The following is a 27,628-nucleotide window of genomic DNA, read 5'->3' on the forward strand; positions in this document are numbered from 1 at the left end:
CTTTCTCTCACAGCCTGCTGTGTTTCTCACTGACTGATTCCATCTGAGTTATGAAGCCAAAGCAGGAAACCGTGAAAAGATGTGAACAACATCTGGATTGAACTGATGCGTGTGTTTAGAAAGCCTGAACTTCTAAAGGTCCATGTGGTGACCATGTGTTCTGATGGTGTTGTATGAGTTTTATAAACTCTGAGGTGTCAAACAGAAGCTGTGAACATTACAAGCGGCTCTGCTGCCATTCCTCCAGAAACACTTCCGCTGCTCCGGCTTGAGGAGCCAGTAGGAGCTCTGTCCGTCTCTGACGTCATAAGCAATTACCAATGGGAGAGCAGCTGAGCGTTTGGAACAGCCCCGCCCCCTGATTGGCTGCTCCTGCCGGGCTGAAGCACAGAGATGAATCCAGAGAGCAGAGCAGCCTCGTTCCCTCTGTTAAAGACACCTTTATGTCCACTGAATCCAGTCTGAGGTGTAAATATATTTTTAAATTATTTTCTTTCCTTTTTTCTTTTTTTTTCTCTCTTCTGTTCTAACAGTTTTCTATCGTTGTATTTTTAACTATGTTCTTCTTTCATTTTATGTCCTTTGTTCATTACTGTACACTATTTCTTTCATAACTACTGTTACTGTGATTTTGTGAAGTTAAATAAAGTCTATTAAAAAAAAAAAAGATCACGTTGTTGACATTTTAACAGCTTGAGTTAGAAGAAGCCTGAACTTGAGTCCAACCCCCTTTTTTTCTCATTTCCCCCAACAGACCCGTTTAACTTTCACTTTCCTGGTTGTGACGCAGTTGGTTTTCTGTGTCGCGCGGCTGTTTCTCTCCGCGTGAACCTCCCTGTGCAGGTAACATAAAGTGTTTTTAATGTCTCACTGTTGACAGCAGCTCACTTACAAGAGCAGCAGAAGTCTGCGGCTTTATAGTTGTTAACAGACTCCAAGTTTAAAGCGAACGTGCACAGGCTCGCGGTCACCAAATCCTCCATTTTGTGTCAGAAGCTGTGGAACAGGCGGCAGATTAATGTTGGAGTTCTGTTCTTAGACGTTATGTGTTCATATTCTGGATGTTTCTAAATTATCTGTCTAACTGGACTGCACAACGGAGTCAGATGAAGCTTCTCTATCTTGTCAGAGAGGTCTGTTACTTTAGATTCACGCAGAAAAGCAACACGCACGCGCACGCTGTTTATCACACCCAAGGAATAACAGTTATACTCGGTCGCGTGTCAGTCCAACCTCTGAGATGAAGGAGAAGAAGATAAATCTGAAGTGTTTCCAGAGCTCGGGGCCCGTTCTGGTGGAGGCCCTGCGGGGCTCCGGCACTCTGAGCTCAGCGCTGCCACTTTACCTCACCTGGGACCCAAACCAACACTTCGTCTGAACAACTGAACATTTCTCCGGCTTGTTCTGGGGCTTCCAATGAAAGAATCGGGCTAACACTAAGTTGGTGATCAGCACTTAAACACACAGTCGTTTTTAAGGTGTAGCTCTATTTTATGATGGCTGAATCGGTCTGTGAAGGAGGCGGAAATGAGCCGCTGGATGCGGCCTGAGCGCAGCCGGACAGCCGCTGGAGAGCAGCTGGGACTCTTTATCTTCACTGCAGGACTCCTGCGGAGACAGTTACATGGCACTGACTCACAGGGCCGAATCTATACCCTCTTTGGAATAATTGAATCCAGATTTGACTATTGCGGTTTTCACACAGCACCCAATCTATTATGAAAAGCATGCGAACTAAAGGCTGATTTATGGTCGGAAACCAGGTCGTCTGCGTGTGTGTCGCAGTTAACGCAGACATGCCCCCCCCCCCCCCCCCCGTTTGGGTTAGGTTAATGACATTAATAATATAATATAAGATCGGGGAAGATCTGACTAAGCTAAAAGTATGGATCACTTTGAAAACTTAAAGGAGGGCCCTCCACAGCTGGAGACGCATGGAGGCTTTCCCTCCGAGCCGGCAAAACACCTCGGCTCTTTCAGGGTCACAAACAAGACCTCAAAACAGGAAGTTCAACCTGTGATTAAGTCCACGTTTTTCTGGGACTGTTCTGTTCATGTTCTTTTTTCTATTTATGTTGTTATAGAGTTCGAGTGGAGAGGGGGTAGTGGGATTAAAGGTGACACTTGATTTAAGATGGAAAGCCAAAAAGTTCCACTGAGGTTGGCTTCTTACAATGTGAAGGGTGTACTAAACCCAGTAAAAAGAAGTAAAATTCTGGGCAAAATGAAAAAAGACAAGGTAGATATAATATTTCTGCAAGAAACCCATTTAACTGATACTGAACATGACAAACTTCAAAGACAGGGCTATAACCAGATTTACTCAGCGTCATACAAAACAGGACACAGACGGGGGGTGGCAACACTGATATCGAAAAGAGTGAAGCCTGATTTATACTCGGAAACCAGGGCGTCTGCGTGTGTGTCGCAGTTAACGCAGACATGCCCCCCCCCCCTTACGCAGACACTACGCAGACACTCTGGTGCACCTCCCCAAAATTGTAACTCACCGCAGACAGTGCCGCAGATATCGCCGCAGGGAGGAGAGAAAGGAGGCCTCTGATTGGTCAACTCTACATCCGCTCTACACCATGCGTATTTCCGGTTTGCTAACCGGCTGACGCTAACCGTGCTAACCGTGACGATTCTTTCCCTCTCTGCCAGCTCCAGTAGTAGCAATATTTCTTCTATTTCTAGATCGATCAGCTGCATCTCAATCAAAGTGCGCATTCGTCCAGTCGCCATTGTTGTTGAATGACCTCCGTAACCGTAACACCCACAATCCTAGCTTGTTCGTGATCAGACACAATTTAGTAACTAAATGTGTTTGATACTTTAAATAAGTCTTTGATACGTTTTGCTTTATTTTATAACAGCATTTAACCAACAGAAATAAAATGCAGATGATGGTGCGTTCAACTTAGCCTACCTCCACATGTTTTTACCGTCATTAAGTCCGCCGTGGGCAACACTGAAGTCACTATTGCACACAGTGCACCTCGCACGGTGTGATCATTCTTCACCTTCACTAGGCATGGATATACTTTAGTATATTCTGCTGTAAAATGAGTCATATATTTTCGTTTTTTACTCAAGGATTCACCCTCTGCCACTTGGCAGGATGCACAGTTTTGAGTGGTAACTTAGGTGACTGTCAGAGAGTAAATTGAAGCCCTCCCACACTGAACATTATTGGCTTATTTTGCTGACTAAACCAATCAGCGCGCCCTCTGACAAGCAGTCGCCCTGAGCAGAGCATGCTTTGGACAGATACGCACAGGTTTCACAAGCAACCTCTCCCCACGGCCCACACCCCTCTCTCTCTCTCTCTTGCCTGCGCAGTCGAAACGCGCATGGTGCACGCTCTCACTCGCATTGAAAAAAAAGAAAAACACTCCCTCGCATAGTCTAAAATCCGGGATATTTTATCCGACTCGCGGGCATCCGTGATTAACTATCAATATCAGGGAGACTCCCGAAAGTTCCGGGAGACTTGGGATGTCTGCGTGATTGTCCCTCTTGCGTTGTGGCGTGGGATTAACATAGCGCAGACAGCGTTTCAAAAGTAGGCATAAATCAAAAATAACTGCGTCGTGTCTGCGACAAGCTCACTGCGACACACTGCTGCGAGAGTATACACGGGGCTTTAGGCTCGTGTATACTTCGCAGCAGTGTGTCGCTGATGAGAAAGGCCCTTTCCTGTGTGAAGCCTGGCTCTGTGAGTCATCCATCCACAGATTTAAGGATAAATAATTCAGATTCTCAAGTTAAATTTGAACAGGAAACAAGAGCAGAGTAAATACTTGATAAGAAGAGTAATTTATTAGATTATTGAACAGATTAGGCCTTCACTAACGGGAACATAAAGACGTCCTGGTCGCTGTGACGGAGCTCAGGTTGGACTCTACAACTGTGTTTAGAGGAATAATGATTCATTGTCGTCACATCTTCTGAGAATCTGCAGGTATCCGTGTCTCCTCTGCAGAAGAAGGTAGAAAGTGTGTGTGAGCTGATGTGAGTTCAGCAGCATGGATCAGAGTGAGGACACTGAAACCTCTCTGTGTGGGGAACATGAGAGCCAGAGCAAAGCTCAGAGGTGAGGTGACCATCTCTAACTGTCCATGACTCTTCTCCATGTCCCAGCTCAGCGCTCACATCACCAAACCACCTTTATTCACAGGAAGGGACAGAGACCTGGATCCAGGAGTGGGTCCTCACAGAGCGAACTGCAGAAGGATCTCCCACTTTTCAGCTTACAGGCCTCGAAAGCAGAGTAAGTTAACATCAGGTCATTGATTTAGAGGTTATTAAGTATATCATGCATGCAGGCTGAAAAGCATTTTTTCCCCATCAGGATCCACCAGAGACCTGAACCAGAACCTGAACCTGAACCAGAACCAGAACCTGAATCTGTCAGGATCCATCAGAGACTCAGACCTGAACCTGAGCCTGAACCCAGCTGTGTGTCCATGAAGAGTGACCATTCAATGCTTGATGATATTAACTTCAAATCAGACCAACATCCATCCCCTCAGAGGTGAGCTGAGTGTAAATGCTGTAACAGAGTAAAATGCAGCAGAGTCCGTTTGATCAGTTTTTACTCCAACATGTGTTTAATGTGAGCTCAGCTCTGCTTCATCCATTTCTATGTTCATATGTGAAGCGGTGTGTTGGATGTTCTATTTCATTCTTACTGACCGTCAGAGGGCGGTGCTTTCAGCACTGGATATCTCCATCTCATATATGTGCAGGTCGAGTTATACCAACAAAGTCACTTGTGACCATGTGATGACGTAGGGTGCACGCCCCAGTATAAGACCCCCACGTCGTCACGCAATCTGTTCCTTCTATCTTCTCTAAAACTCAATTGGATAGCAGGTCAAATTTGGCTCACTGCTGGTCGTCTCGTAACCTGAGGGTTGGTGCTTCGGCTATTCATCCACCAGAGACTGCGGCAAGCCGCTTATTCTTTTAAGTGTGTCTGTTCTTTCGGGCAAACGGCGGAGATCTCGTCGTTACGATTCGTACTGAATTACTGCAGAGAGTTAAGTTGCTTATTTATGAGCAGATGATAAGAGCCGGCGGCTCACCGGGCTTCATTTGTTTTGAACGGCGGTGTTTTCGCCGCATGTTATATTACAGCTACGTTGCTTGACTCTCTGCTTTCGGTGGGTTGCAGCGGCAGTAAGCATGCCATTGACATCTTACTTTCATGGGCGTCAGTTTGATTTCAGAAGTGCTGGGGACAATTACCATAAACCTGAGTAAGGTTTGAAAAGTGCTGGGTACAAGCTAGGCCCATTACTTCCGAATTGAGGTTTCATGATAAATAATAGGCATTGCATTAGATGATGCGTATTGACGCGATATTGTCCCCATATTAAAAGTTAAAAGCCATCTGCGCGGTCTTGTTTAGGCCGTCGGAAACATCATTGCGGTCACGCCATCTGCGCTTCAGAGAGGCACGGTCGCGCGATCTACACTTGAAAATCGAGTGCGCGTCTACATCGCGTCGTACGGTAAAGCGTTTGAGCCCAATGCACGATGTATATGGCCAGATTGAAATATTCATAAAAACAAAAATTCAAATTGTTTTCTGCAAACTCCACCAGATTCTTGTTCTACATGTCCCCAGCTACCTTTGTTGTGATTTTCAAGTTATTTCACTGCATCATTGTTTAATAATCTGATGCTGAAATCATACCCAATACATGATGTATATGGCTAGATTAAAATATTCTTAAAAAAATTAATTTAAATTTTTTTCTGCAAACTCCTCCAAATTCTTGTTCTACATGTCCCCAGCTACCTCTGTGGTGATTTTAAAGTCATTTCACTGCATCATTTTGTGATTATTTGATGCTGAAATCATCGGTGACATCCCCCCATCTCTTTATATCACTCTTCTTCTTTCCTTTTTCATAATGTGGTTTCATTTCACCATTTTTGCCTTTTACTTGCTTGATGTCCTTGTATGTGTATGTGTGTGTGACCATATTTCTTATTGGACATCCAGCCCTACCTGCACCATCCCAAATCAACTGGTCATCTCTACCTGCACCATCTGCACCTCTCATCAGTGCACTACAGCCAAACAGGGAAGAGACAGAACCAAACTTAAATTATCACCACAACACCTCACAGTGAGCAGTTTAAAAAATACACCTATCATAGTGGCCACTTGCATGGAAGATTTTGTTGAGAATTTTAATAAAGTGTCTTCTCAGATTCCCAAAGAAACTTAAAATTGATAAATCTGATGTAGCAATCAAATTTAACATATTTAAAAATCAACATATTAAAAAATGATTTAACAGAAGTATATATGAGTGAAGATTACATAATGAGGACATTACAGTTAAGCCGTTACACAACTCAAACTATAATTTATTTTCCATCCTAATGCCTACACTGAACTGTCGATATAGTGTGGCTATAGGTTTATGGGTATAGGTGATCTATCTAGCTGTGTAAAACAAAATTGTTATCAAGAAATAGTTTGTTTGCTGTGTCATATGAATGCAAACTTTTTCTAAAAAGCTGGAAAATTAAGTTTAACATGGAGATGTGAAACTTAAAAAAGGGAAATAAGTAAACAAATGGAGGAGTGCAGATAAATAATGGAGAGATATGGTATATTTAACTCCATAAAACCACATCTCGATAAAATACATGGTATTACACAGGAACATCTGGGCAACAGCTGAAAAAAAAGGACAAATTGTTTGTTTAGTTTATTTAACAGTGTATTTTTTAATTCCAAAATGTCTTTACAGGAAATTCCTGCAGTAAAGCCAAATTAAAAGCTATGTCAGATATAGCCGTGAACCTTGTGTTTGAAATCTCAATATTTAGGAATATGCAGCAGTAAAGCAACATGAAAGCCAGGATAGGAGTATCTGGAGATGTGTTGTAGATTACATGCTGCATATATATTTGTCACATCCACTGTTGCTCTGAGCTCTGGAATTGCCAGTCCATGGTGCTAAAGCTCCACAACGTCACATCATTTTAAGTCAAGAATCAGGTCATGCCTGGGCCTCCTTCATACACAGTTTTGAGTTAGCTTGCTTATTTTTTTAAACTGCTCACTGTGAGGTGTTGTGGTGATAATTTAAGTTTGGTTCTGTCTCTTCCCTGTTTGGCTGTAGTGCACTGATGAGAGGTGCAGATAGTGCAGGTAGAGATGACCAGTTGATTTGGGCTGGTGCAGGTAGGGCTGGATGTCCAATAAGGAATATGGTCACACACTCATACACATACAAGGACATCAAGCAAGTAAAAGGCAAAAATGGTGAAATGAAACCACATTATGAAAAAGGAAAGAAGAAGAGTGATATAAAGAGATGGGGGGATGTCACCGATGATTTCAGCATCAAATAATCACAAAATGATGCAGTGAAATAACTTGAAGATCACCACAGAGGTAGCTGGGGACATGTAGAACAGGAATCTGGTGGATTTTGCAGAAAACAATTTAAATACATTTTTTTATGAATATTTTAATCATCAGACAAAGTGCCGGGGACGCGTCCCCACCGTCTCCGGCGGAAATGACACGCCTGCTTACTTTAAATTGTCGGGCAGTGTGGAGTGCACTGACTCGTTGAAATAAATATGTTCTGGAGGAACACTCCGGTGCGGACGCGTTTGATCCTTTGAAGAAAACAAGTGTTTTTCTGTCAGGATCCATCAGAGACTCAGACCTGGACCTGGACCTGGACCTGGACCTGGACCTGGACCTGGACCTGGGCCCAGCTGTGTGTGTTAGTGTACAAAGACGACACTCGTTTTTAATGAACTTCAAACTTTACTGAGCCATATTCACAAAACCACCATTACAAACTCTCGGTAGGAACGACTACCCCCCCCGGGCGCACATGCGCATTAACAGTTAACAAACTCCCCCTTTTTCTTTACAGAAAATAAACTCAAGTATAGTACTGTTCAAAGCACAAAAAGAAAAAAATACTGCCTTCATATTTTGAGTCCATTAAATTTTTTCTTGTTCTTTTATTCCTTGAGGTGCCATACACCTTCGCTAAAGGCCTTTAGGAGGAGGAGAGCTGACGCTCCTTTCTTTGTCAAGTAGTCAGCAAGCTGGTCTTTGGTCGCTGACCACATGATGTGTCGAATGATTCCGGACTGGATGAGCTCCTTGACATTGCTAATTTCAAGCCGCAGTCTCTTCTCTGTGACTGATTTGGTAGACTTTACAGCATCCAGGAGTGAGTGATTGTCAGTTATACATATTATGGGTAAGCCTCTGTGCTTGCAGTCACCTACAGTAAGTTCTGAGTAGAGTGTGGCCAGAAATATAGCATTATCAATGCCATCTGCAAGGGCCAGTGTCTCCCCTGCAAGAGTACTTCTCACCACTCTTCTTATTCTTTTTGACTGCCAGCATATAGGTGAGAATCTTCCATTCTCTCCCATGAGCATGATCAGATGACCACCCTGGGTGCCACCATCAGGAAGGTTTCCCATTGACGAATCACTGAACACGACAAGCTTTAGGGAACTGTCTTTGCCAAGGTGCTGGAATTTCAAGGTCACTTCATCAGATTTGAGTTTCTGGATCAGTTTGTTTATAGAGTGCAGAGTTTGAACAGTAGCAGCTTTCATACTGGATGCTAAGATGGACACATCACACATTGCATCTGGCCTTGTTTGTCTTGCCACCCACAATATTGGGCCAATTTTTGATCTAAGCATGTCAATTTCTTGATTTGTTAGGGGAGCATCTCGCTCAGCAGCTCTAGCCGGGTTCACAGGAATGGGCTGGAGATTCTTGATGTACATGCTCTGCTGTACCTGTACTGTGTCATTCAGAGAAGAGAACTCCATTCCAATATAGCTGAAGGTGTTGTGCTCTTCCCGTCCAACTTGGAAAGCTGTTTTTAACTGTGGTATGACTTTTGTGGCGAACCTTTCAGAACCTCCCCAGATAAAATCATCCACATGACAGCCGAGTACTCCCATGACATTGGATGAGTCATCTAGCCAGTAGAAGACTGCTGGATCAACTTGTGACACGACTGCTCCCAACTGCTGCATTGTGTCCTTCACGGTGTCCTTCATGGTGTGACACCATCAGCGGTTTCCTTCAGTGTACACACCCACCTTGTGGAGATGCATTTCTGTCCTTCGTCATTCACTTCCTCAAAGATATCATTCTTCTTCCAGTTGCATAACTCTGCTTGTTTTGCAGCATCAAAGATCCCGTCATCGACCATCAGAGTGTCCTCTATACTGCTTTCCTCACATAAGACAGTGTGCTCTGCTGGTACTGTTTGAACATTGTCCATTTCACCCAGATTTACTGAGCCTGTGGAACCAGCAAGGTCCCCAGATCCACTGAACTGTACATTGTACCAGTTTCTGTGTTTTCCAGTGGCCTTTCCTGCACGACTTAGAATCGTTCCTGTTAATGTTTGTCCACTTTCTCTATCTGTATATGTCACTGTTTGTCCAGCTTTTAGTCGCACATCTCCATGTTTTGTGAGTGTGTCAGTCTGTACTGTGTCAGCATTCGGTCTGTTTTCAGGAGCAAGTGGAACTGCTTCAGCATGATTTTCTGATTCTGGTGGATCATGAGTATTGGTCTCTTCTCCGCTGTCAGTATTGTCATCCTCGTGGTTAAGTCCAGAATCCGGCAATGTTTGTTTGTCAGTCACCTTTTGCTGAATGTCCATATCTTCTAGCACTGTTTGTTGGGCATCAATCTTTCTCAGTCTGGTGTGATGCACACGAACATAGGTGCCCCCGTGCCTGACAAAGACTACCACACCATCTTGGCCGATGACCACCCCTGGACCTTTCCACTGTGGGAAGTCAGCTCGTTTGTAGTATACTTTGTCCCCAGTTTCGTATCGATTATCATTGGCTCTCAGTTGTTTGCGAAGGGCTCGTTTGATCCTTTCAGAGCACTCCGCTTCTGTGAATGCTTGGCGTGCTGCATGCAGAGTTGTAATATGCTGAGCCATCCAGGTATTCATTGTAGGACTTTCAAGTGCTGGTGGTTTATCAGTTAGAACTGACGGCATGTTGGGATTTTGTCCAAACACCAGTTGGTGTGGGCTGTAGCCATGCACATTGTGCAATGAGTTCTTTGCCATCAGGGCCCAGTCTAGAGCCATTGACCAGCTGCATTCATTTTCCTTTTTCACCTTCAACAGGATGTCGGTGAGGGTGTGGTTATGCCTTTCCAAAAGGCCATTGCTCCATGGGCTATAGGCTGCAGTGGTTTTTAGTTCAATGTTGAATTTTTCAGCCATATCTCTCATTTTTTTCATTGTTAAATTCACCACCGTTGTCACTAAACAGCTTATGTGGGGGTCCATGCACACTTATCCAGCAGTGGATGAGATGCTTCACGATGTCTTTGGGTTTCTTGGTTGTCACAATACTCCCTGCACTGAAACGTGTGAAGTGATCAATGACATGGAGATACCATACCCCTGGTTCCAACTCATTTAAGTCCACAGCCACTGTCTCATTGTAGGTTGAGGCCATGGGTAGGCCCACTGCAGGCTTTGGCTTTGGCTTTGGCTTTCTGTATCGTATGCATGTGTCACATTTGCTTACAATGTCATTGAGAATTGCAAGGCAGTCGTCATCATGGTTGCCTGCGCAGTCCAGCAATTTTTTCAGCTTTTCTACAGAGGCATGTCCAAATTGTTTATGTAGTTTTAACAGAACCTTCTGTTTTTCCTGTTTTGTCATATTTTCAGTTACAGTCAGAACTTCTTCATCATTCTGGATGTCATTGTCTACTGAATTATCGTTTGCTTTTATGTTAACACAATAGTGACCTGAGGAGGTCAGCTCAAGTTTCACTGGCTGCTTGAACATAGTGGCTTTATCATTCTCAATGTCCAGGACTGCACCTGCTCTTTTCAGTGATGTTTTGCTCAAAAGCAAGGGAATGTCGACTGGCACAACTTCTGTTTCTATATGGCATTTAGTCTGACCGATCACAGCGGGAATTGTCACACGCTTTGTGGAATGAACAACTGTACCATCTCCAAATCGGAATGCTTTGGTACTGGTGCGGGTCTCAAGCTCACTCTGCTTCAGTCCATCAACATAGTTGTCAAGCCATTTTTCTCCACAAACCGTTCTGGTGCAGGCAGTGTCAATGACAGCTGATCCTAAAGCCTCCACCATAAATATCTCTGTTTCAGACAACGTTTCCTTTGACAACAAAGTGATGTGACACTCATCAGTATTTTCTGTGTGGCTCTCAACATTTTCTGTTAATTTTGCCTGTTTGTTTTTGTGAGGACAGTCCTTTGCCCAGTGGTAAGTGCTCTGACAGATAGCACAACGAGATCTTCTTCCATATTTGTCTAATGGGTTTGACCCAGGTGGCACAGGAATTTGACTTTGAGAACTTGACTTTTTTCCAGTAAATCTGGTGAAGTACGCACAGTCAGGATCACTTGATGCACTAGCACCATCTAGCGGTGAATTATCGCCAAATATCCTTTTCAAAGCTGATTTCATGGCACTGAATGTTACATTGGAGCAAGCGGTAAGAGCCAATTGTTTGTCTTTAACTGAAAGTCCAGCGGTATCGAGTAATTTAAATGCGAGAACAGCATCAGGTAGTTTCATGTTCAACTTACTCATTTTGTTGTATACTCGTTCGAATGCAACGATGTAATCCAACATGGTAACATTGCTCTCTCTTTTGATTTTGTCGAACTCCGTGTAGGCATCGTACTGACGGTCTTTTTCCTCTTTCAAATACACCGTGTCCAATTTCTCCAAAAGCGTTGTTAATCCCTGATCTTTGTTCAAGTCATCCGCGGATATTTCCAGTGCTATACTCCTCGCTCGTCCAGTTAGCGATAGGGCTACCGCTAGCGCCTGTTTCTTCTGGTCCAACTCGGTAACTAGCTTCCAGATCTTGATTTCATTCTTCCAACTTTCATAATCCGACTTGTTTTCGTCAAACGGAGGCGGCACTTTGTAGCTATGTGCCGATATCCTCTGCTACCAATGTTAGTGTACAAAGACAACACTCGTTTTTAATGAACTTCAAACTTTACTGAGCCATATTCACAAAACCACCATTACAAACTCTCGGTAGGAACGACTACCCCCCCCCCCCCCCCCCCCCCGGGCGGACATGCGCATTAACAGTTAACAGTGTGTCCATGCAGAGTGACCAGTCGATGGGTCGTTTTATTGACTTCAAATCAGCCCAACATCCATCCCCTCAGAGGTGAGCTGAGTGTAAATGCTGTAATAGAGTAAAATGCAGCAGTCAGTTTGAACAGTTTTTACTGTTTAATGTGAGCTCAGCTCTGCTTCACATCCATTTCTATGTTCATATGTGAAGCGGTGTGCAGGGCTCTAGAGTGGTCGCACATGCGACCTATTTTCTCAATGGTGCGCCTAAAAAAAAAAATCTCAGGTTGCACCGGTACAACCACCCGTTCGAGGAAAAAAAAAAAAAGTCTACGCGACTCTAGCCCCTTTCACACTGCGACCCGCTACCTTAGCGGGTCCAAATTGCACCTTCGACCCCCGTCGAGCAATGTGAACGCTTGGTGTGTTGGTGACCCGTGTCGCCTGAAGCCGAGTTCAGGGGGCGTGGCCTAGTGGCAGAGCGTCACACGAAACACATAAAATGCTGGGCGTGTACAATGACGTAGGCACAAGCCATGCGTCGGAGGTAGGGTTAAATACACCTGTCTGCATCAAATTTTTCAAACAAACGATGGCGGGACACCTTGAGAACTCATTTTTGCAATGCAGTTCATGGAGATGTTACTTTACGGTGCGTCTTGCTGCGTGGGAAACCGCGCTCTCCCATCTTTCTCGCCAGCCCTTCCAGCAGAGGTCCATCCTTCACCGTCCCCGACATGTGGCGGTAAATAACGTCCTCTGCTCGGAGGCTGAGGAGCTCGCGGACCTCCTTGTCTCCCCAGTTGGCCATCTTCAAAAATGTCTCAAACTTGATGTAGGCTAAAACAGAGTGAAACTTGTCCTCACCTGTCGCTGTTGTTCTGAATCAGCTGTCCATTCTGTCTTTTAAACTCCTCAAGTCACGCCACGCCACGCCCACATCCGACCCGCGTCGATTGCGTTCACATCAAACTCGGCTCGGCAAAAAGACTAGGGTCCGACGCGGGTCGAAAGGCGAGTCGAGTTGACGCGGCAGCCCGGGTCGGCAGTGTGAACGCAACAGCGGACACGCTAAATTCGCGAATTAAACGCGGGTTATTCGGCAGTGTGAAAGGGGCTTCTGAAAGTCTCCCTGTGGTTCAACAACAGACACACATTATACCCATATCGTGGTCTAAACCAATCAGAGATAGTGAAGGGCGGGACCCCCTTCTGATTGGCCCGTGTACGTGTACGTTTGAACACGTGCTTGCTGTAGTCAGACAGAGAGGTGATGAACCTCGGCTCGTCAGATAAATAGTGGATGTAGCCGCAGGTGATAAGATGAAAAGAACGATGGACAACTTTTTGGTTAAGTTAAGGCCTGATTCGTCCGAAAATAACCACAACCAATGCTCTGACACGGAGCCATCAACCTCCCACGTTATGTCAGGCCCTGGTCCAGAGCTAGCATCCGGAGCTAGCATCAGATAATGAGCCACATACGATCGACTCCGAGCCAGAGCCAATTGAAATTAAAAGGGGTAAAGTGTATACATTTCTAAGAGAGTGGCTTGACCAGTTTACCTGGCTAAAATACAGTAAATCCGATAATATAATGCACTGCATTTACTGTAAAGTGTGGCAATAGTGCATTTGTGACTGGTTCTAATACATTTCGAATTGAAACGCTGAAAAAGCACAACGCATCTATGAAACACATTACCTGCTCAGTGTCCCCTCTCCCCGCTGCCTTTCAGCGCCAGGCAGCAGCAAACATGCGATGATAATCAAGTTTAACGTTGCCTACCATATTGCAAAAGTTCCCTTCAATAAGTTCAAGTCAGAAATAATTCTTCAGAAGAAAAATGGCTTGAACATTAACCCGACGTACAGCAATTATGTCTCGTGCGTGCAATTTATAGGATTCATCGCAGATACATTAAAAAAAAAGACATCTGTGCTAATTGCGAACAGTGAGTACATGGCATTCCTGATCGTTCAGCATCATTGTGTACGGCCGTATCTTGAGGAGAGGAAGACCGGTGAATATACTGATAGAGATATATATATATATATATATATATATATATATATATATATTTAACCCAAGTACAGGAGTTGGCCATCCGATGGGCATGTGACTGCAATGGAGGATAGTCCATAAGACATTGAGCCATGAGATGTTCAGTTTGAAGCCCTTAAAACACTTGCAATTTTAATTTAGATTTTCTTTTTATTTAATTTATCTTGAGATGTTTTAAGTTTAAATTTCAGGCCAGTGAAGCACTTTAAGCACCAACACTTTTTCAGTAAGTTAAGTTCAATAAGCTTGTAGAATTGTGCTTCAAATAAAGAACTTTATTTTGACCAGATTGCTAGTTAATAGACATATATGGACAGCGATTTTAAAATAAATAAAGTGAACCTGTAAAACTGCGGTGTTAAATGTAATGCGTTTGAAAATTTGGGTGCACCTAACTTTTTTGCTGGTGCACCTAAGAAAAAAAGTTAGGCGCACCAGTGCAACCAGTGTAAAAAGTTAGTCTGGAGCCCTGGTGTGTGTTGGATGTTTTCCACCAACACAGCAGTCAGAGAGGAAAGAATGATGTTGGAGGAGGTGTTTCTGAGTGTCTGCAGGACAGCAGCTGGTGTCCTACAGACACTTTGGGAAATAATCATCAGATGATGTTGAACAGTCATCGTCTGAGGCCTTCACACTGGGAGCTGCCCAGTACAACCAGTCTGATCCCAGCACACACTGGCTCTGGCTGCCTTGCTCCAGGACACTTCAGCAGGGAGGGAAAGCTTTCTGAAGGGGTTGGTGAGAGCTGCTGGGACCCAAGCAAAGTGAGCTGAAAGCTCCAAGCAGCTGCAGACTGAGCTGTTGGTTCTCAGTGGGATCAGCAGGACCAGTAAAGCTTTCCCACTACAGGGAGTCCTCTGATCCACTGCTCACATCCACACATCCCTTCATGGACCTTCACCTTGTGTTGCTCTCTGTGTGGACAGACACAATGTGAGCTCATTCTTCATGATTCCTCCACAGAGTGGACCAGCAGAGCTCAGAGGGTCCCAGTGGTCCGTCTGCCCAGCAGCATCAAACACAGCTGGACTCCATATTTATGGTCTGTACATGTACAACAACTACTTTTCCATCTATTCTGTTCACAGCCATCTCCATGCTGCACTCTGTAGACCAGTGGGTTGTCAGTGTGTCCAACATGGATCTGATGTTTGGCTCCATGGTTTCAGTCTGATTGGCTCATTCATATAGTTTTCTGTTCCAGCTGCTGGAGGACAACATGCTCACTTTTGTGAAGGAGGAGCTGAAGAAGATGCAGAAGGCTCTGAGTCCAGATTACCCAGAATGCTTAGAGAGTCAGAGGGAGGGTGAGGATGAAGAGCAGAGGAGCAGCAGAGAGGCATTAGTGAAGATCACAGCTCACTTCCTGAGGAGAATGAAGCAGGAGGAGCTGGCTGACCGTCTGCAGAGCAGTAAGAGGATTTCTCTAAAGGTTTAACCTGCTGGATAAATGACACATTTACTGATGTCTCAGCACACAGAACAGCAGATGTTCAGATACTCATTCTGTACAGGGTTGAAATGTCTGTTTACTGATGTTATTTCTTGTCTTCATTCAGATCTTTGTGGACGTAAAGTTAAATGTGCTCTGAAGAAGAAGTTCCAGTGTGTGTTTGAGGGGATTCCTAAAGCAGGAAAGCCAACCCTTCTGAATCAGATCTACACAGAGCTCTACATCACAGAGGGAGGGAGCGGAGAGGTCAATGATGAACATGAGGTCAGACAGATTGAAGCAGCATCCAGGAAAGCAGGCAGAGCAGAAACATCCATCAGACAAGAAGACATCTTTAAAGGCCCACCTGGAAGAGATGAACCAATCAGAACAGTGATGACAAAGGGAGTGGCTGGCATTGGGAAAACAGTCTTAACACAGAAGTTCACTCTGGACTGGGCTGAAGGCAAAGCCAACCAGGACATCCAGTTCATGTTTCCATTCACTTTCAGAGAGCTGAATGTGCTGAAAGAGAGAAAGTTCAGCTTGGTGGAACTTGTTCATCACTTCTTTACTGAGACCAAAGCAGCAGGAATCTTTCAGCTTTGAACAGTTCCAGGTTGTGTTCATCTTTGACGGTCTGGATGAGTGTCGACTTCCTCTGGACTTCCACAGCAAGGAGCCCCTGACTGATGCTACAGAGCCCACCTCAGTGGATGTGCTGCTGACAAACCTCATCAGGGGGAAGCTGCTTCCCTCTGCTCGCCTCTGGATAACCACACGACCTGCAGCAGCCAATCAGATCCCTGCTGGCTGTGTCGGCATGGTGACAGAGGTCAGAGGGTTTACTGACCCACAGAAGGAGGAGTACTTCAGGAAGAGATTCAGAGATGAGGAGCAGGCCAGCAGGATCATCTCCCACATCCAGACATCCCGAAGCCTCCACATCATGTGCCACATCCCAGTCTTCTGCTGGATCACTGCTACAGTTCTGGAGGATGTGTTGGACACCAGAGAGGGAGCAGAGCTGCCCAGCACCCTGACTGAGATGTACATCCACTTCCTGGTGGTTCAGGCCAAAGTGAAGAAGGTCAAGTATGATGGAGGAGCTGAGACAGATCCACACTGGAGTCCAGAGAGCAGGAAGATGATTGAGTCTCTGGGAAAACTGGCTTTTGAGCAGCTGCAGAAAGGAAACCTGATCTTCTATGAATCAGACCTGACAGAGTGTGGCATCGATATCTCAGCAGCCTCAGTGTACTCAGGAGTGTTCACACAGATCTTTAGAGAGGAGAGAGGGCTGTACCAGGAGAAGGTGTTCTGCTTCATCCATCTGAGTGTTCAGGAGTTTCTGGCTGCTCTTCATGTGCATCTGACCTTCATCAACTCTGGACTCAACCTGATGGGAAATGATGAAAAATCCAAGAGGCCTAAAGTACTTGATCTGAATGATCTCAATCGATGGGCTGTGTACAAGGCCTTAGAGAGTCCAAATGGACACCTGGACCTGTTCCTCCGCTTCCTCCTGGGTCTTTCCCTGCAGACCAATCAGAGGCTCCTACGAGGCCTGCTGACACAGACAGGAAGTAGCTCACAGACCAATCAGGAAACAGTCGATTACATCAAGGAGAAGATCAGTAAGGATCTGTCTGCAGAGAGAAGCATCAATCTGTTCCACTGTCTGAATGAACTGAATGATCGTTCTCTGGTGGAGGAGATCCAACAGGCCCTGAGTTCAGGAAGTCTCTCCACAGATGAACTGTCTCCTGCTCAGTGGTCAGCTCTGGTCTTCATCTTACTGTCATCAGGAAAACATCTGGATGAGTTTGACCTGAAGAAATACTATGCTTCAGAGGAGGCTCTTCTGAGGCTGCTGCCAGTGGTCAAAGCCTCCAACAAAGCTCTGTGAGTACAGATATAGAGGGATGTGTATGAATATCCTGCTGCTGTTTCTATAGGAGAGAAAGTCCCAGATTCCTACTTCTCTCATTATTTCCTCCTCAGACTGAGCAGCTGTACCCTCTCAGATGAAGGATGTGCAGCTCTGTCCTCAGCTCTCAGCTCCCAGTCCTCCAGCCTGACACAACTGGACCTGAGTATCTGCGGCTCAGGAGTGAAGCAGCTGTCTGATGGACTGCAGAGTCCTCACTGTAACCTGGAAGCTCTCAGGTCAGGTTTCTCTGCTGTTTCAGCTTCATACAGTCTCTGTGATGCAATAATCTGAAAACATCTTCACATCTGTTTTAAATCCACAAAGTAAAACGTCTCCAGATCTGTGTCACTTTCCTCTGATCTAGTCTGCGCAGCGCAGCACACACACATGAACTCTGGTGGAACATTTATTTATATTCTGGTAGAGTTACAGGAAATGATTCAGTATATCTGTTGTAGTTTTCTCAAAGCGTGTCATTTCCATCCACAAACACGTGTTTAACATCATGAAGACAAAGATGTGCAGAAATGTGAAAATATACATCAGATACATGCAGAGTGATTTTTATGTTTGTGGATCCCTTTGTTCATGTTGAACATGTGAAATCTGGAGAAAACACCCTGTTTCCATCAGATAACAGGATAAGTATGATAAAGTGGAACATCCAGCTGATTTCAGCTCGGACTGTTGGAGGATCCAAACTGAACTGTGAGTCGGGCTGTTGGTGTGTCGTCTGTTTTACTGCAGTTATCAGAACAGACACAATCACTTTGGAGGCAAAGATGAGAGGCTGAACAGGTCCTGCTCCTCTGCTCCATCCAGCAGCTGCTTGGTCATGTGATCAGTCATGTGACCAACATCTTCTCTTTCTCTGTTTCAGAAAAAAAGCCAAAAAAGCCTTCAGAGAGCAGAAAAAGCTTTTGGTGACATTCAGGAAGTTGTTTTCTGTTCCCATGAAGCTTTTCAGAGTCGCTGCTTTAAAACATGATGTGATCAAAGATTAGGACATAAATGAACAAGTTATCATGAAAATCTGCTTTGATTTGTTAACATAATGAGATAATTAACGACCGATCAAGAATCAGCCATCTTTATTCGTCACCTGCAGCTGAACGCCGGCAGTGAAATGTACACTGCAACGAGCTCAACTGTGCAAGGCAGCAAAATAAGAATAAAACAGGGTGAGATGAATCTGACAGAAATGAAAATATACAAGTAAACATGTGAGTAGGAGCGGGGTCTTCCTGGCTCTGGTGGTGCAGCGCCTGGTGTGGACCTCCTGCAGGGTGGGCAGTGCTGACCTCACTCTGTGGAGAGCTCTGCACATCACATTGATGCATGGTCTCTGCAGATCAGCTGCAGTAAAACTGCACAAAACGGAGCAAAGTCACAAACTACAGAGAGACAGGAAGAGATTCACAGATGTGCAGCATGTATGTATTTTGCGCAACCAAGCAGTGGTCAGTGCTGTGAGATTCGGACAATGCCTGGGTCGCCAGGAAAACACTCCCACACACTTATTCATGTCTCGGGAATGCGGGGATACACTTAATTTGGCCTGGGGGTGGCATATCCCTTTAAACTCCATTAAAAACATGAATATAAAATATCAAGAATGAAACCATAGTGCACATCACCAGATTCAGAGACTCCTCAGTAGAAGTTACAGAGATATTGTGGCTGCAGAGCAGCTTCACATCATTACTGTCCCTTATTTGACTGTTCTTATTAAATGTGACTGAATGTAAGACTGTTTAACATCTTCTCCTCAGGCTGAGCGTCTGTAACCTCTCAGATGAAGGATGTGCAGCTCTGTCCTCAGCTCTCAGCTCCCAGTCCTCCAGCCTGACACAACTGGGCCTGAGAAACTCCAACCTGCAGCAGGATTCAGGAGTGAAGCTGCTGTCTGGACTGAAGAGTCCAAACTGCAGACTGGAAACTCTCAGGTAAGGATTCATGAACTTTCCAGGTGAGAGCTGATATAATTCTGGGTTATTGGATTAAAAAGCAGCTTCCAGGTACTTTGATCAATGAAACAGGTTGATCTGTTCTGCCCTTTGATTATCTGGCTTAAATAACTGATAATGAAATATATCACACACAATTTAAAGAAAAATACTTAAGTGTTCTTTTACTTTAACTCCTTTCCATTCCTGTAGATTTGTCCTAAAACACAGATCCATCACATACCCAAAGTAAACTGAGAGCTGTTCTACAACCATGTGTAGCAGTAGCAGTAGTGTTGTGTCTGGCATTATGATGCTTTCATCCTGCAACACTCACTGCTACCATGATAAATGGGAAGTCTGACCGTGCAGAAACATAGATTTTAAATGTCCTACAACTACTACCAACTCTGAGGAGATTTTAGACATTTAATTTAAACTGTGTGTGGCAAACAGAGCTGATCTTTGAGAACTGGATGCCACAGCACTGACTTACATCAATTCTAGCTGTTTTTTTCCTTACATCTTGTACATAAAACCTTCTTTAAATGTAGACATACTGCACAGGAACATTGATATTTGGTTGGTTGATTGGTTTGAGCTAAATTTGACCCTTTGTAAATTAGACAGATGTGCGGTCGAAAAACCCACGTTATCTTTTTTTGAGTTAAGGCCAAAATGTATTTCTCCACACAGTCCACTGGAATGTTGTTGTTTTTATCTGATGTTTCCTCCCCAGACTCGTCAGACTCACACTGACTGCATGTGTTCAGTACGTCCTGAAGTGTAGATTTAGTTTTACTGTCTGTTTTGAACATGAGAAACTTTAACAAAGTAACCAAAATTCAGTTTGTGCTTTTTAACTTACTCTTCTGTGGAAACTTTTTAAGTCTTGAGTCTAAGAAAGAGAAAAACATGTTGTCATTCATGTATTAATTTCTTGGTAGAAAGGTCCGTCAGTCCTACAGAAAGCATGTCAGTCTGCAGAGTGACAGACAAAGGCTGCAGCTACAGAGCCACAGCTGAGCTGGGCCAGATAACACTTTGGTGCTGGAGAAACAGCTGACTGTTAGTGTGAGAAGATGCTTTGCTCACATGGTGTTCTTTGCTGAGCTGATCTGATCACAGGATGAGCCAATAACAGCAGCAGATACATCTTTTAGTTTCTCCATCTACTGAGCTAAGACGGCACATGTAGACATCTTCCATCACACTTTAATGTCTTTAACAAATAAACAGAAACAAACAGGGAAACAGAATTCTTCCACTTATCAAATATGAATGTAGTTTGATTGATTAATAGATCAAGTTATTTCCTTCCATCTCATTCCCTCCTCAGCCTGAGTGGCTGTAACCTCTCAGAGAGAAGCTGTGCAGCTCTGTCCTCAGCTCTCAGCTCCCAGTCCTCCAGCCTGACAGAACTGGGCCTGAGTAACAACAACCTGCAGGATTCAGGAGTGAAGCAGCTTTCTGATGGACTGAAGAGTCCAAACTGCAGACTGGAAACTCTCAGGTAAGGATTCATGAACTTTCCAGGTGAGAGCTGATATAATTCTGGGTTATTAGATTAAAAAGCAGCTTCCAGGTACTTTGATCAATGAAACAGGTTGATCTGTTCTGCCCTTTGATTATCTGGCTTAAATAACTGATAATGAAATATAACACACACAGTTAAAAGAAAAATACTTAAGTGTTCTTTTACTTTAACTCCTTTCCATTCCTGTAGATTTGTCCTAAAACACAGATCCATCACATACCCAAAGTAAACTGAGAGCTGTTCTACAACCATGTGTAGCAGTAGCAGTAGTGTTGTGTCTGGCATTATGATGCTTTCATCCTGCAACAGTCACTGCTACCATGATAAATGGGAAGTCTGACCGTGCAGAAACATAGATTTTAAATGTCCTGCAACTACCACCAACTCTGAGGAGATGTTAGACATTTAATTTAAACTGTGTGTGGCAAACAGAGCTGATCTTTGAGAACTGGATGCAACAGCACTGACTTACATCAATTCTAGCTGTTTTTTTCCTTATGTAACCGGTCCCAGACAGGATACCTGTACACAGATAAGGTTCCTGTAAAACAGGAGAAAGAATGAGACAGGCGACCGTTTGCTTCTGTTCAGTGCAGCTTCGCTCGGTAGAATTTATTTATCAATTTGCAAAATATCTCTTTCCTTTTCTCTTTTATGTATTTTGTTTTTCCATATTCAAGTGTCATTTAACAGTACAACATCCATAATATCAGAAACAAATCCAAAATACATATAGGCTAGTTACAGCATAAACCTCGTTTCCAAATAAAACACACATTTTCCAATTCTTCATAAAGAATAATCCTGAGTTCAGTGGACTACTGCATTAATACATTCTTATTCAGTCAATTAACTGAGTTACCATTTTGTTCACAACTCCTGAAAATAATACCATGAAATATAAAACATATAGGTCCTCACATGTTCTCCTATCTTAACCTCACTTGTAGTGCAAATAAAATGAAACTAGCATATTGCTCTTAATGACTGTTGGTTCAAGATAAATGCCTGAGCTGAAGACTTGCAAGTTTTAACAATTTTAACTGCTTACAATATTAACAAAACAAATATATTTCTCTGTAACCGTAACATTCAATTAATTTACACCTGTAATAAAATACTGTACTCAAAAGAATAATTTTTAACCCAAAATTAAATGTGCTGGAGCCAGAAACTACGACCTGGTTTGGTCACAACAGAAAAAGAAGTTTACCGCGGCGCCATTTTGAGTCACACAGAGAACAGTGTTTTACCACTTGTTCAGAAAACTATCAAAACATTGTCAGTACCCTTAGGAAATCGATCTAACATCACATTTAGATGTTTAACACAAATGTGGGTAGTTATAGAAGTTTTAAAACACCACCAACCTGTAAAACAGGAGAAAGAATGAGACAGGCGACCGTTTGCTTCTGTTCAGTGCAGCTTCGCTCGGTAGAATGAGGAAGTAAACAAGAGTCACGGAGAAGCAACTGCCCACACTGCCCCCTACTGATGGCACTGAAAAGCTCTTTACCAAGATGTAATAATTTACCATTTTGGCACATATTAACATAGTTCTTTTACAGATATAATATTTTCAAACTAAAACAAAACAAAAAAACGAGCAGTGATATCGGCCCTCGCAGCCAAGCGCAGCTCTGGCCTTGCGACCGCCTGACCGCCGGCACCGCCGCCCCGACGTGGTCATCGACGCCGTCACGCATCTCCCGCGCCCGTCCACCAGGCGGAGCGTGCGACGAATCTCCCAAATCGCCTTCAGGCCACCTCAGTACGACACCGGAGGCACGTGTTCAAAGTTGGAGCGATATCTCACCTTCCAGACAGGAGTTATTGTCACTTCCTGTTTTGTGGGGGCGGGGTTTAGTGACGTCAGAAATGTACCACGCCAACGTGTCAAGCGCTGCTCCTTAATGATGCACAAAAAATATGGTGCAGATCGGATGATGTCTCAAGGAGATATAGCTGTTTACATGATCTAGGGGGCGCACTGGAGTCACACCTCAATATAATCCTATTGGGCTCTTTAGAGGTTAACAAAGGTCATTCTTATCTAGTTTGGTGCAAATCAGATGATGCATGTGAGATTTAGAGCCGAACGTATGCAAACGGCGAGGGATTGGAATTTGCCATTCTGCCACGCCCACACTATTTTGTAGGTCCTGACAAGACGCACAGGTTTCATGATTGTCGGTGAAAGCATGGCTTTGTGCTGATGTTTTTAGATGTTCTAGGGGGAGCTGTGGAGGCATTAGGCCACGCCCATCAGATATTGGACTGCACACCTGTTGGGGGGTGGATTAGGATCGATCCCAGTGAGTTTGGTGCATCTCGGCTCAAAACTGTAGAATTTAGAGCGAAACGTATGGTAACGGCGTGATGTCTGACTTCACCAAGTCGCCATAGCCACGCTTTCAACTGAAAACTGTTGGTGCTTTAAAGCAAGTGAGACCAACTTGTTATCTGTATTCTGACACAAGATCATGTTGATTAGGTGAAGGGGGCCAGAGATGGAGCTTTCCAAGTAAAAAAAGTGACTTCCTGTTCTGAGTGGGCGGGGCTTAGATGACGTCAGCATATGACCACATAGGATTGTCGGCCATCCAACATGGATGACTCATACCAAGTTTGGTGCACATTTAACATTTTACGTGAAAGTTATAGCGTTTCGTTTACTCTGGCGAGTACGCCAAGTTCGCCGCTCGGCCAAGCCCCCTAAACATGCTCAAAAACTCAAGATTTCTGATAACTTTTGTTCCCCCATCCCTTAACTGCATACCGACCAAAGATGAAGTCCGTAGCTCAAAATCCCTGGGGCGTGAACATTTTTCTACGAGGTGTGTAAATATGAAAAATGGCCAAAATTTGCCCTTTGACCCAAAATGGCCGCCTCCTTGTACGTTTTAGAGCATACCTCCAAGAGACTTTTGTTCTTGATTTTTAGGCGATCTACATACATACCGAGTTTCAGATCTCTAAGATGTACGGTTTGGGCTATCTCACGTTAGGTGGCGCTGTAGAGCAGTTTGGCGACGCCCACTTTCGACTCCATTAAAATCATGCAATTTCACGCGGGGGACAATTTTGGGTAAAGTTTGGTGAGTTTTCGAATACGTTCAGGCGTCCCCATTTGCGATACCGCGTGGAGAAGAAAAAGAATCATAGGGAAGAATAAAAATAGTGAAATCCTGCAGATACAATAGGCCATCGCAGCGCTTAGCTGCTCGGGCCTAATTACATAAAATTTGACCTCACACTTGAGCGTCACACTTACATCTTGTACATAAAACCTTCTTTAAATGTAGACATACTGCACAGGAACAGTGATATTTGGTTGGTTGATTGGTTTGAGCTAAATTTGACCCTTTGTAAATTAGACAGATGTGCGGTCGAAAAACCCACGTTATCTTTTTTTGAGTCAAGGCCAAAATGTATTTCTCCACACAGTCCACTGGAATGTTGTTGTTTTTATCTGATGTTTCCTCCCCAGACTCGTCAGACTCACACTGACTGCATGTGTTCAGTACGTCCTGAAGTGTAGATTTAGTTTAGCTCTCTTTTCTTGTCCATTTTGAACATGAGAAACTTTAACAAAGTAACCAAAATCCAGTTTGTGCTTTTTAACTTACTCTTCTGTGGAAACTTTTTAAGTCTTGAGTCTAAGAAAGAGAAAAACATGTTGTCATTCATGTATTAATTTCTTGGTAGAAAGGTCCGTCAGTCCTACAGAAAGCATGTCAGTCTGCAGAGTGACAGACAAAGGCTGCAGCTACAGAGCCACAGCTGAGCTGGGCCAGATAACACTTTGGTGCTGGAGAAACAGCTGACTGTTAGTGTGAGAAGATGCTTTGCTCACATGGTGTTCTTTGCTGTGCTGATCTGATCACAGGATGAGCCAATAACAGCAGCAGATACATCTTTTAGTTTCTCCATCTACTGAGCTAAGACGGCACATGTAGACATCTTCCATCACACTTTAATGTCTTTAACAAATAAACAGAAACAAACAGGGAAACAGAATTCTTCAACTTATCAAATATGAATGTAGTTTGATTGATTAATCGATCAAGTTATTTCCTTCCATCTCATTCCCTCCTCAGCCTGAGTGGCTGTGAGCTCTCAGAGAGAAGCTGTGCAGCTCTGTCCTCAGCTCTCAGCTCCCAGTCCTCCAGCCTGACAGAACTGGGCCTGAGTAACAACAACCTGCAGGATTCAGGAGTGAAGCAGCTTTCTGATGGACTGAAGAGTCCAAACTGCAGACTGGAAACTCTCAGGTAAGGATTCATGAACTTTCCAGGTGAGAGCTGATATAATTCTGGGTTATTAGATGAAAAAGCAGCTTCCAGGTACTTTGATCAATGAAACAGGTTGATCTGTTCTGCCCTTTGATTATCTGGCTTAAATAACTCTTATAACTCTGATAATGAAATATAACACACACAGTTTAAAGAAAAATAGTAAAGTGCTCTTTTACTTTAACTCCTTTCCATTCCTGTAGATTTGTCCTAAAACACAGACCCATCACATACCCAAAGTAAACTACTTTACAGAAATATGAGCAGTTTTTTCCTTTAAAATAGTGCATAAAACCTTTAAATGTGGACACACTGCACTGGGGCAAAGGGATGATATTTGGTTGGTTATTTGGTTTGAGGTGAACCTCCTTTGTGAAGGCGACTGTGAATTAGACAGATGTGTGGCGACAAAGCCACATCATCCTTTAGTGAATCAGAAGCTGAATTTATTTCCCAAACAGACAGAATCCTTCTAAGTGTTACTGGAAGTAAATAAGACATGTTTGAACTCATTGGAAAGTGTGATTTTTATAAATGGATGCCTTTAGGTGACTACAATCTGGATCTCCAAGTCCCAGCTCCTCACCAAGTCTGACTCTAACTTTTAATATGGCAAAAAAATAATATTTTACAGCTAGAAGCTCTTGAAAAACAGCTCCACACAGACAGCTGCATGTCTTCACTCTGAACTGAAGTGTGGATTTATTTGAATGTCTGTTTTGTCATGTCTGAGGATGAGAAACTCTAAAAAACTGTTTAACTTATTTTATTCTATAATTTTTTTACTTTATTTCCACGGACAAATAAACAAAACCAAATGGGAAAGAATTCTATAAAGGTTATTTGATTGATTAATTAATATATTTTCTCCCTCCTCAGCCTGAGTGGCTGTAACCTTTCAGAGAGAAGCTGTGCAGCTCTGTCCTCAGCTCTCAGCTCCCAGTCCTCCAGCCTGACAGAACTGGGCCTGAGTAACAACAACCTGCAGGATTCAGGAGTGAAGCAGCTTTCTGATGGACTGAAGAGTCCAAACTGCAGACTGGAAACTCTCAGGTAAGGACTGTATGAAAACAAGCTTCTCCAAACTACACTAACCCTCCAGATAATGTAGATGAGGATGAAATCACGTGTACGCTCAGCTGGGCTCAGATGGACCGAGGTACTCTGTGGATGTTCCTTCTTGTTGTTTCTTTTAGCAAAAACAGTAAAGTGTAGGTGTATATTAATCCAGCAGAATTCCCAACAAACAACCATTAAGACTACATGTCAGCTGGTGGTCACTTAAAGCATGTAATAAAATCACCATTCAAGTAACTTAAAGACAACAGGTGTACAGTGCGTTCAGCTGTACTTACATGTACCCTGAAGCCAAACTGGCAGCTGGTTCCACAGAGAGGGGCCTGATAACTGAAGGCTCTGCCTCCCATTCTGCTTTTAGAAACTCTGGGAACCACAAGTAAACCTGCAGCCTGAGAGCAAAGTGCTCTGTTGGGAACATATCCAACAATGAGATGTTCTCACTCAGGCCGCAGAGTTGCAGCGTCAGACAGACTTCAGTCAGTAACTGGATTCTGCTCCTCTGCATGTGAACAGTTATAAGGAAGGTGTTCCAGTTAATGCTCCAGTCAGGCTGTGAGCAAAGCTCAACTCAAATGTGGAGGAACTGTGCATGATACAGCCAACAGCTGCAGAGTCATCAGAATATTTGAGGAGATGACAGGACTCTGGGGTGTGCTGGAAGTCTGAGGTGTGCAGAGTTCAGTGAAGAGTGAAATGTTGAAATATTCACAATAATCTAAAGTTTTTATTCTCAGAGGTTTTCTTTTCATCCAGGTTTTTCATTCACTGCTGCCATGTTTCCTCTTTGTTTGTCACAGAAGATTGTTTATATTTTCTTCTCATTTTATCTGAAACTGTTACTGAGCAAAATGATGAAAAGAATCTTTCTCTAAGAATGTTGTTACCATTGGATGACATTCAGCTTCAGCTTCAGAGCAGTTCTCTCAGAGTTTCTGTTGTTGTGTGTGTCTGCAGCCTGTCAGGCTGTCTGATCACAGAGGAAGGCTGTGCTTCTCTGGCTGAAGCTGTGACCTCCAACCCCTCCCATCTGAGAGAGCTGGACCTGAGCTACAACCATCCAGGAGCCTCAGGAGAGAAGCTGCTGAGGGCTGCACTGAAGGATCCACACACACTCAGGTATGGAGAGGCCTGCTGCAGCCTCACAATGTCTGATAGAGGAGGAAGAGCTGGGAACATGTTCTCTGTCCTGCACTCAGCCCTGT

At 43.9% G+C, this 27,628-nt stretch overlaps 1 protein-coding gene across 1 annotated transcript; it reads left to right on the plus strand.

Annotated features, from left to right (window-relative positions):
- The first annotated feature begins 387 nt into the window (after window positions 1-387).
- LOC142391182 (NLR family CARD domain-containing protein 3-like) lies at window positions 388-25,319 on the plus strand. Its single transcript, XM_075476959.1, has 12 exons — window positions 388-466; window positions 755-843; window positions 3,965-4,096; window positions 4,181-4,273; window positions 4,355-4,537; window positions 15,167-15,245; window positions 15,408-15,615; window positions 15,763-16,184; window positions 16,255-17,540; window positions 17,640-19,514; window positions 20,854-21,027; window positions 25,152-25,319. Exons 3-10 carry the CDS (start codon window positions 4,029-4,031, stop codon window positions 17,857-17,859), a joined length of 2,559 nt encoding a protein of 852 aa, XP_075333074.1. The 5' UTR covers window positions 388-466; window positions 755-843; window positions 3,965-4,028; the 3' UTR covers window positions 17,860-19,514; window positions 20,854-21,027; window positions 25,152-25,319.
- Window positions 25,320-27,628: the final 2,309 nt, after the last annotated feature.

The sequence above is a fragment of the Odontesthes bonariensis genome, chromosome 11 (genome assembly GCF_027942865.1).
Source record: "Odontesthes bonariensis isolate fOdoBon6 chromosome 11, fOdoBon6.hap1, whole genome shotgun sequence".
NCBI lineage: Eukaryota > Metazoa > Chordata > Actinopteri > Atheriniformes > Atherinopsidae > Odontesthes > Odontesthes bonariensis.

Bases quoted from the DNA above. Each gene is read 5' to 3' on its own strand.
- LOC142391182 (XM_075476959.1), top strand. From the start codon at position 4,029: ATGGATCAGAGTGAGGACACTGAAACCTCTCTGTGTGGGGAACATGAG. The intron at 4,274-4,354 runs GTAAGTTAACAT...TTTCCCCATCAG, and splicing joins TTACAGGCCTCGAAAGCAGA to GATCCACCAGAGACCTGAAC. The intron at 17,541-17,639 runs GTGAGTACAGAT...TTTCCTCCTCAG, and splicing joins AAAGCCTCCAACAAAGCTCT to ACTGAGCAGCTGTACCCTCT.